Source organism: Scylla paramamosain, chromosome 32 (assembly GCF_035594125.1).
Source record: "Scylla paramamosain isolate STU-SP2022 chromosome 32, ASM3559412v1, whole genome shotgun sequence".
NCBI classification, from domain to species: Eukaryota; Metazoa; Arthropoda; class Malacostraca; order Decapoda; family Portunidae; genus Scylla; species Scylla paramamosain.
In genome coordinates, this window is record NC_087182.1 from 1,533,650 (window position 1) to 1,544,196 (window position 10,547).

At 41.4% G+C, this 10,547-nt stretch overlaps 1 protein-coding gene across 1 annotated transcript; it reads left to right on the forward strand.

Annotated features, from left to right (window-relative positions):
* The first annotated feature begins 233 nt into the window (after positions 1-233).
* LOC135089002 (AF4/FMR2 family member lilli-like) lies at positions 234-8,585 on the forward strand. The gene is made up of 6 exons (XM_063984117.1): positions 234-437; positions 2,705-3,792; positions 4,004-4,244; positions 4,457-4,615; positions 5,001-5,231; positions 5,394-8,585. The coding sequence occupies exons 1-6, from the start codon at positions 249-251 to the stop codon at positions 5,547-5,549; spliced, it is 2,064 nt and encodes a 687-aa protein (XP_063840187.1). The 5' UTR covers positions 234-248; the 3' UTR covers positions 5,550-8,585.
* Positions 8,586-10,547: the final 1,962 nt, after the last annotated feature.

Below are 10,547 nucleotides of genomic sequence, written 5' to 3' on the forward strand. Positions count from 1 at the left end.
GTGTTATCATTACAAATATAAAGATTAATATTTCTCTTAGTTTCAATATAAATAATAGTCTATATTACACAAAAAATATGTAGCTTTTAAATTTTATAAGAAAATTTGAACATATATGAACGCTAGATATATGTATTTAAAAGAACTTTATAAAAACTTTATAAAAGAACCTGACAGTATGAAATCACCAAATAATAAACAAATATACACCATTATAGACATTTCTTATACGTGAATTCTTTAATGCAATGAAATTTGGCTACAGACACTTAACTCGCAAAAAAAAAAAGAAAAAAAAAATAAGAAGGAAAATATTTTATGCCCGTGGGTCAGTCGGCGCCAGGAGAGGACCACGAGTGAGACCCAGACCGAGACCCAGAGAACCCAGCGAGGCCAGGACCACCTCTCCTTCCATATGCAGGGTGCCCGGGAATAAGGTACCTTTGGGGGATGATTAATACTCTGGAGTGTCCATGGGGCTGCTAGCAAGGCGTGATGTGGCGTGGGCTAACCAGGGAGGAGGAGGGAAAGGTGTCAGAAAAGTCATGCTTGTTTTGGTTTTCCAGCGTGTTGGGTTGTGTTGTTTATTATTTGTTTTTTTCCTTCCCCTCCTTCACTGGTCACTTGTCCGTTGGTGTTATGGGAGGTATGTGTGTCTGAGGGCCTTGTCTTCTTGTCTAGTGTCTTGTTTTGCTTCTGGTGTTGAGTGTTCGCGTGTCATTTGGGTTTGAATAGACGTGTGTATTGCTGCGTTCTAAGTTTGTGAAGTGATAGTTGCTTATCTTTGTTTCCTCTTCTCTCCTTGCTTCATTTTACATGCTTGTTTTCTGTGCGTTATTTTACTTGTATGTCTGTAATGGATGCCGTATGTTTTTAAGTATTGTGTATGTTTTATTTGATTTTTTTTCATAGTTTAGTTAAGTTTCTGCTTCCTTTTTTCTCATCTTTCCCCCCGTGTTTTATTTTGAATGCCAGCTTTTTTTATGCATTATTTAATGTGTATGTGTTTATTGGATGTCTCCTGGTTTTAAATATTCTACATCATGTTTGCTTTTACATGGCTGTTGACTTATTTTATGTTGGGTTATTATTTTTATTTATTTATTATTATTATTATTATTTTTTTTTATGTTGAAAGGGCATCAGCCAAGGGCAACAACATTAGAAGAAAAGAAGGCCCATTGAGGTGCCAGTCCCCAAACTGAGTCATGAATGATTGTCAAAAATTGAAACCTTCCACTTGAAAGAGTTCAAGTCATTGGAAAGGAGAAATACAGAACCATGCAAGGAGTTTCAGAGTTTATCAGAAAAATGGAATACATGATAGAGAATTCTAGCTGATTCTTGTAGTAGAGAGATGGACAGAATAGGGATGAGAGAAAGTAGAAAGTCTTGTGCAGCAAGGCCATGAATGGATCAGGAGAGCAGTTAGTGTGAAAATAGTGTCAGAAGATAGCAAGAGATGGAGCACTGGTGATGAGAGAGAGGCTGAAGTTAGAGGAGAGGATTTGATAAGATGAAATCCTTTTGATTCCTCTTGTCTAAAGGAGCAGTGTGAGTGGAACAATCAGAAAGAAATCTTGAGATGACGTTACAGAGAGAAGGATAGAAGCCATAGGAGGGTAGTTTGGAAATCAGTGCTTTGTGCCAGACTCTATCACAAGTTTTTGATGTGTCTAAGGCAAAAGCCCTAAAAGACTCAGTGAGGAAAGCCAGATCACCAGTAGAACGGTCATGACAGAACCCATACTGGCGATCAGATAGAAGGTTGTGAAGTGATAGATGTTTAAGAATCTTCCTGTTGAGGATAGATTAAAAACGTTAGATAGGTAGAAAATTAAAGTAAATGGACAGTAGTTTGAGGGATTAGAATGGTCACCCTTTTTAAGAACAGGCTGAATGTGGGCAGACTTCCAGCAAGAAGGAAAGGTAGATGTTGATAGACAGAGTTAGGCTAGACAAGATGCAAGCACAGAGCCACAGTTTTGGGGAACAATAGGAGGGACCCCATCAGGTCCGTAAGCCTTCTGAGGGATAAGGCCAGAGTGTGTGTGTGTGTGTGTGTGTGTGTGTGTGTGTGTGTGTGTGTGTGTGTGTGTGTGTGTGTTGTCTTTATTGTTCCTTTACCTTCCCTGTATATTGATCTTTTGTAGGTGCAAGTGTGTACTTGAGTTGCAAAGCTGCTCTTTGTGAAGAATTAAAATTAAGGCTTTTACATAAATTTCAGTCTATGTTTGCATCATACCTAACATTGTGACTCAGCTGACTTCTGCTTCTACATTAACTACTGCTGACTTATACTTAAAAGCTTTAGATGATATGTACATACTGACCATATTGGGAACACCATGCAAGCAGAAATTGATCTAAGTCAAGTGACTGAAAAGTTTCTTGTGAGGTGATGCAACAACTAGTCACTGTTTTAAGTAGGTACCATAGTTAATAATATTATTTGTTGCTATTTTTGCTTGTAATATATCTCAGTTATTACCTCATGTTTATAGTGCAATAATTTTATTAAGAAAGATTATGCTACCTTTGTAAATATTAGCGGCTCTGCAGAGCGTCACTTGTTGATGGAGTTGAGCCTTGGAAAGGTAAAGAATGGAGGTGTTCACTGAGTATTTATAAGTGTTTGTATAGAGTAACTCTCATGGAGGCTAGGATGTAATACATGACTGTTCTATCCATTCCCATTGTGTAGGATTCAGCTATGAAGTGGAGAGACAGGATATCCATATTGTCAAGAAAGCGTAACCGGAGAAGCATAGCGGGGCAGCCAAATGGCACATCCAGCAGCAGCCTGCCCTCGGGGTCTGGCGTGGCCAGGGAGGCCACCGGGTCTGCCCCCAACAGTGCCTCCAGGGAGAGTGTGGAGACGACCCTCTCCCAGTTGCGCCCCGTGATTGGCCCAGACCACAAGAGCTACTACATACTGCTGCGGGGGAACGGTGACCTCTTCACCTGCATCCAGCCGGCTAAGAACGTTATCCACAGCCTGGACGACATGATGAAGAACGTCATGAGCAGCGTGAAGTCCGCCAAGGCGCCTGAAGCGGCGACTCACCCCAAGCGGCCCAGACCCAGCCAGGCCAAGACCTACTCCACATCTACTTTGCACAAACATGGTGTCGGTGGCCGAAGGAATGGGGTGCAGGCGGTGCTGCTCGGTGAGGGGGACGCCCCAGTGGCCGGTGTTCGGCTGGAGGACGTGTTTCTCGCAAGGGAAGGGGGGAGTTCGGGGACAAGCAGTGTTGTGCAAAATGTTGCTACCAGCAGGACAGTGCCACAAGTGAACAGTGAACTGGTAGTATCCCAGCGGCCAAGAACAGGTATCCTCACGCCTCAACCCACAGTGCAAAGTAGGTTAGTTTCCCAAACTAGTACAAATAACAACATTGTGAAGCAGGAGCAGACTCTTCTCCTTTCTCAAGATGATGGCGAGGAAAGCAGTCAGAGTTCAGTCCTCCTGCCCTCTCAGGATCTCTTGAGGGCGACCCTGAGTGCTCCTCTGCGGAGAAAGGAGACCAGTTGCCAGACCAAAGTGACCAATGGCCTTGAGGGTCATGCAGGGCAGACCATTCCAAATACACAGCCCGGGAAGACTGAGGCAGCGGGGAGCTGTCTGAGCAGCGTGCTGGCCAGCATGGGGCAGAACACCCTGCAGGAGCTGCGCCTCATCTCCAAGGAGGGCACGGTGCTGACGGAGCAGGAGATTGCGGCGCAGATCAAGACACTCATTGAGACAGAGCAGCTCATCGTGGGAGAGAACACGCAGATCATTGTGTTGAGGTGACCTGCAATTTTGTTTTGTTGTAAAATGTAAAATCTTTTTTAAAGTTCTATGAAGGATATTGGTTATTCATGATAAGTATTTCTGGGTAGTAAATATTCAGTATTTTACTATTTAACTAATTTCTTTGAAAGCATTGCAATGATAGGGTATGAAACATGATGCTGTGAGAGTCATTGTATATAAATAATGCAACACTTCAACTTGCAGAGTGTCAGAACGAGAGGTTATAGTGAAGCTGGTCCTGAGTGACGTGCAGGTGAAGCCTTTCAATGAGATACAGGTGAAGGCTGAGGTGAGCCATCAGCACCAGGAAGACCACCAACAACACCTGATACAACAACAACAACAACAACAACAACAACAACAACAGCAGCAGCACCAGCACCAGCACCAGCAGCAGCAGCAGCATGCCACACACCTTCCCAGTGGCAAGAGTCTCCTGAAGACGGTTAGTGAAGCAAGAGGTCTTTGTTGTCAGTGATGGCTCTGCTGGCAGCCAAAATGTGTGGCACCAGTTGTGATGCTGTGAAGCACTTCATGCAAATGTGTGGTGTCTTCTATACAGGATAACATGATGTAGGCAATGTATCTTTGAGAGCCATTTTTTATGTTTATTGTGAAGGAAGAACAGGCATCCACAGTGCCACTATTCCTGTACAGGTGAAGCACGAACCCATCGTGAAGGAAGAGGTGATCATCTCCCCCTGCCTTTCCCCGGTGCCTGAGGAGGACTGCTTCACCCAGGATGTGCTGGTGCCTCGGCCCAACCAAGACACTGACCTGGACTGTTTCTTCTCCTCATACACAGAAGGGAAGCAGGTGAGAGCAACAAGAGCACTGGCCACCTTCACTTGTTATTATCCGGCTGAGACATTATTCTATTTACCATTTGTCTGCTAATGTGTTTTAAGTGGGTTAGCTGAAATTAATCACACACATATAAATACACTGAAGATTGGTAGTAGTATTATTGTTAGGAGAGTGGTTGACAAGACTGCCTTTCCACTAGTGGCTGACAGGGCTAAGAGTGTGAATGATGTGTTGTTGTATGAGTGTGTGGTGATTTGTCTGGGCCAGCCTTTATGGAAATGCTGGCCTGGCATATAGATAGATAGTCATTATTGTTTTATAGAATTAAATTGGGATCCTTTGAGGATTAAACTCAATTTTAAACACTCTTACTTACCTTCCATTTCCCATCTAGGCCTTTGAGGGAATTAGAGGCATCTCTCTAGACCCCAACTGTGTCCTGGAGACTCTTACTGAACCACTGGTAGATTCACTGGTGAATACAACACAGCAGCAGCAACAGCAGGACGAGCTGGAGAAGCTGTCCTGTGAGGTGGGTGACCTGGAGGACCTGGGACAGTCTCTGCTGGGGGGCACCGGGGAGATTGTGGTGTTCCAGCGGGAGGACGGAACCTTGGTCAACCAGGTGAGTCAGGAACACTAGTTCTTGCTATTAGCTGTGTTTTATTGTACAACAGAATGGCAATTTAATGCAGAAGAACTTAAAATGATCAGTTTAAAAGGGCAGTTAAAAGAATAAATATTGATTTTTCTCTGTATATGTTCTGATTTAATATTTTCTCTGCAGGATGGAATTCCAATCTCAAGTGAACTGCAGTACTTGATAGCCAGTTCACAGCAGGACCTCGCAACTTCCTTGGGACCTGAGGGTCAGAATAATCATATCTTAGTGCCTCCTGAAGCCTTTGAAGACCACACAGTAGATGTTAACTGTGAGCTGTGAACATTATGCTCGCCGAGAGTAAGTGATGATGCACTTAACCATTACCTTGATCTTTTATCTCCCAAGAAATCTCTGCTGGGTCTCCACACTGAGGATGGGTAGTGTTCCTTGACGTAACATAAGAAACATTATATTAAAGTGTTTATTAATTAACTCTTGATAGCTGCTGCTCTTTATACTGCCAATGTTTTTTAACTTAAAACTTTTTCACATATATGCAGGACAGAAGCTTCTCCAAAATGACAGAATAGCAGCTTAGGGGAAAATTTGGCAAAGAAATGTTGATATTAGCTACTGAATTTGTGGAAAGCAACTTATGACTGTTTTAATAAGTAATTCACAGTGACCATATCAGCTGCAGGTGATATTAAACCATCACATTTTTCTCATTACTTACTTTGCCATGCAGGTCTGTCCAATTGATGTGATCACACAACAAGTTACACATCTGCTTGGTGAACTATTAGGAAAACATTAAGATGTACCTAGGCACTTTTCTCTCATCCTACCTGCTCTGATTTCATGTTATTAATGCCAGTTTAAAACCTTCCATTTATTCTCTGTGTGTCCCAACCACTGTAGACAAAATTAGATCTCCTGAACAGTGCCTCAAGCCCTTCACTGTGCTGTGTGTGGGTGAGGGGTGACACTTACTCCTGCAGACACTCCTCACTGTCTTGCTCCTGGCTCCCCACTATATTCCCGCATCACAGTTGGGAGACAGTAGAAAGAGTGCATCAAGGGGAAAGTGTGAGGGAAGGTGCAATGCAATAGCAAGGTAGGAATTGTGGGTAATGGGAACTTTGATGTCATCAGCACACTAGTGGAGACAGTTAGTGGAGGGAATAAGGCATCAAGAGGCAAAGAATAGAATTTACACATATCACTGCTCATGTAATGCAGAAACTTATCTAATTTGACTAAAGAATAATATAACTTTTGATATGGTTTCAGATTAGTGTTGGTAGATTGTCAGTTACAGGGAAGTGGATAATCATTGCATGTTTAAATTTATAATGTATGCTGGACAAGTCTTTGTTTACTTACATTTCTAAAGGATGCAAGCTTTTGTGCAAGGTAAGCAGCCTTGAGTGAATGCCCAGGGAATTGTGTGAAGGACAGGAACTCTTTGCTTAACCTAATGTGGAATTTCAGGGATTCATTGCATTTCTTAATTACAGAACCCCTTCATAATCACAAGTTCCAGAAAAGACACCTATTCTGACCTGTCACCATTAGCCCCTAACCTCCAGATGATGTGTATAGTTGTAAATAGACATTGAGGCGTTTCCCATTAGTTTGAGTATCAAGGAGAGCTTTATTTTGATTTGCAGGCACAGTTATCTCAATGGCAGTATGGTCTGCTCAGTCATGTGTTTACTGGAATGACTTGCATCTTGCTTAGCCAGTGTGTTGTTTGTCAGTTGCCTGTGTGCCGGGAGGTTAGAGGTTAGGGGAGGTATTGATGTGACGTGTGTGGCAGCGTAAGGAGTGTGTGCTGTCCTTGCGTCCTCCAAGAGTCAGGCTGAGATGGACAGAATGGCTAGAGGTGAAGCATTTTTCTGGTATTTCATGTCATGGTGTTTTCCAGCGTTTCCTTAATTGTGATGATGTTCCGAAGACTCGACACCACAGGAAGTGCAGCTCGTGAGGAGTTGACCTAAAAGTGGCTGTGTATACTGGCCTTGACTACATCCCTGCTGGGCCTTCAGATCACCTCAGGACCACTCCTGTGACACTCGTAATAGTGTGGTGTAGCTCCTTGTCTCCTTAAGTGATGTGTAGCAAAAGAAAAAAAACATCTCGTCATTGTCTACCTCTCACTGTACATTATCACCAAGAAGCTACACTGTTTGCTTGGTCTTGTGTTGTGTTGTCCATGGAAGTGAAGGTTATTTAGTGCTGTGTTTTGTTGCTCCTTATTTCCAGTACCTGCAGACTTGTCAGAGCACAGGTTGTCCAGTCTTGACAAAGGTGTGAGTGTGTGTGTATGTAGGTGCTTTTACAGGATCAAAGGTGATGCAAATTTTTTCTTTTTTTGACAGCAAAATTACAATTAGGTAAGCTTGTTTGTGTAAAAAAAAATTTTCTTTAAAATCATTGTGATTAGTTTGTCTTATTTATAAAGATATTTTTGTTTAGATTTTTTAGAGAGGTCAATATTTTTCATATTTCATAGAAAATCTTTATTGCAGCAAAAAAGGAAAAGAAAATTTTTTGTTTTAGTTTTCTTAAAATGAATGTAGCATTGCACACTGTGTTGCTGTACAGACAGTTTTGTGACACAGGGTGTGTAACTTCAAGATTTGTTTTGTGAAAGATGTAGGAATGTACAGCTTGAACTGATACACTGGTGGTGACAGTTGTTTTCACCACACACTGGAGAATCATGTGAACTGTGATACTGCAAAACTTAAGTAAAACAGTAAGACTTACATGTAATTAACAGTAGGTATGTCACTATCTACTGGCTTGAGTGTAACCTGTTATTGTCACCTTTAATGAGGTGTTTGACCATTTTTTAAATCTTTTGTATTTATTTATTTCTTGTATTTGTACCTCACTTATCTGACAAGGGTCTTATTTTGAGGTACATGTTCTTGAATTTCAGTAATTCAGCAATTCACAAAATGTTATTTAAGGTTTTTGTAAATATTGTGATCAGAGTCTGTGGAAACTGAAGACTTTGGTCTGTGTTATTCAGTTCACTTGTCCATACATGTTTGTGTGGAGGCAAGTGACACTGTGGTGGGCATTTACGTCGTGATGCAAAGGTGGGACGCTCCTCCCACTGAGACCTTCCTTTCTCTCACAGTGCACCACACCTCTCTTGATTGACAGGGAGGTGTGGTGTACAATACCCTCATGAGCATTCCACAAAGATGATTCAAATTAGTACTCCAAAAATTTCATCAGAACACACACACACACACACACACACACACACACACACACACACACACACACACACACACACACACACACACACACACACACACACACACACACACACACACACACACACACACACACACACACACACACACACACACACTTCTACATCTACTTTGATTTGCTGTTCATTGCCATCTGTTTCAAGTCACAGTGCAGTCCTCTTGTGAGAATCAGTCAGGAAAGTATTAGTGCAAGGATTCCTGTAGAAGACTTGTAACTTTTGCTCCGCCAGTTTACAAAGTCGTAAATGATGGATATCTGCCAACCACGGCCACTGCAGAACCCCACCAGCACATTGTCTAATCTCAGTGGTGGAGAGTTCCAGGGTCTTGTGTTTTCTTCTAGTCTGGAGGTCAAGAATTCAAACTATGTATAGGAACAAAAAGCGTATTTTTCTATATCCTAGTTTCAGTCGTAGGTTTTTTGCTGTCAAGAATTCAGTGTTTCGATAATTTATTTTTATGTAAACTTTGTCATTCATCAAAGTTTGCCTCATGCATTACTCTTGAAATTTTTTTTTTCCTCTCCCTCTCTCTTAGCATGTTGTAAGTACAAGTCCAAATTTGATCAAGATAGCAACAAGTCGAGTAATCAGTCTTTCATCCCGGAAACTCACCGTCACTCAGTTAATTTCGTGAGACTAGATATGGCAAATACTTTGATATTCAGTGTTTTGATTCAGAATGACGCTGCTGAAGCCAGATATGTTAACTATTTATTTGTGATTGGGAATTTGACGAAACCAGATAACAATTTTGCCGAAGGAGGGACGTGGAAACATGTCGGAACCAAAACTGACACTTGTTACTTAGAGTCGAGTTAAGAAGACTTTGGAATCAGGATTGAGCCAAATTGCAACACATCCAGATTCGTTAGAGAAACCGAATACTTATTTCACTGTAGCCTGTGCGTGTCTTCATGGCAGTTAGTGACCAGTGTGGATGATTGCTCCCCATTGACAAGGATATTCGAATTCCATATGAATGTATTGCTATTTTTGTATAAGAAATAAAGAAAGTTGTTAAAAAAAAAATTGTATTTCCTTCACATTACTGACCTTGGCTGTGGGTTGGGTAGGTTTTGTTCATAGTTTGATTGGTATGTGGTCTTACTGAAGCTTTCAAAGTGACGGTGTGCATGCTTTATTCCTGTCTGTTTGTCTGTCTATCCATCTGTCTTATCTCCATGTCAGTGTATCTTATTTATGTTTACTTCTGGTGTATATCAGTTTTCAGAATATGTTTTTGTTCTTAAATCTCTCTCTCTCTCTCTCTCTCTCTCTCTCTCTCTCTCTCTCTCTCTGCATTATATGAATATTTCATCGTTATCATAACATTCCAACCCATAAAATGAATTTCAACATGACATTCAAACCTATTTCATTCGATTCAGTATAGAATTGCATCTCCCCTGGGCCTCGTGACTCGGTAATGTATTGAATATTGCACTAAGCCATTTCCCAACCCCTGCAATACGAGAGAACACATTATGAAACATTCTGGCAGATGGAGAAGCTTCGAAGGAGAATGATCAAATGAACCTTTTCTCTTTCATTCACAATTCACAAGAAATAATCACTAATGAATTTGTGAAGGAGTTATATGGTTTCCCTAATCTACATGGCAATATATTTATTTTTTAATGTGTTGTTTTGATGGTTAGAACGTGAGATTCTGGAGTTTATGAAAGTCATTGCTCGAGATAGTTCGATGCTGCTTCGTTCAGGGGGAGGAGATTGACACTAACAGTTATTCATTTGCGATGACACCGGTGATTGAAGTCTTACCAGGCACAGTGGGACAAAGAAATAGAGGGTTTTTAATGTGTTCTTTGATAATAAGGGCATGAGATTCTAAAGTTCATAATAGTCACTGCTCCAGATGGTTTGGTGGAGCCTCGGAGCTTCGTGCATAGAAAGATGATTTTTTTCCTTAGTTATCTTTTTTTGATAATGCTGGTGGTTTAAGTCCTATCAGGTAATGTAGGACTCAAGGAACTATATGAATTATTGATAGTGTGCGTGAAAGGCTCATAGGAGTGTTA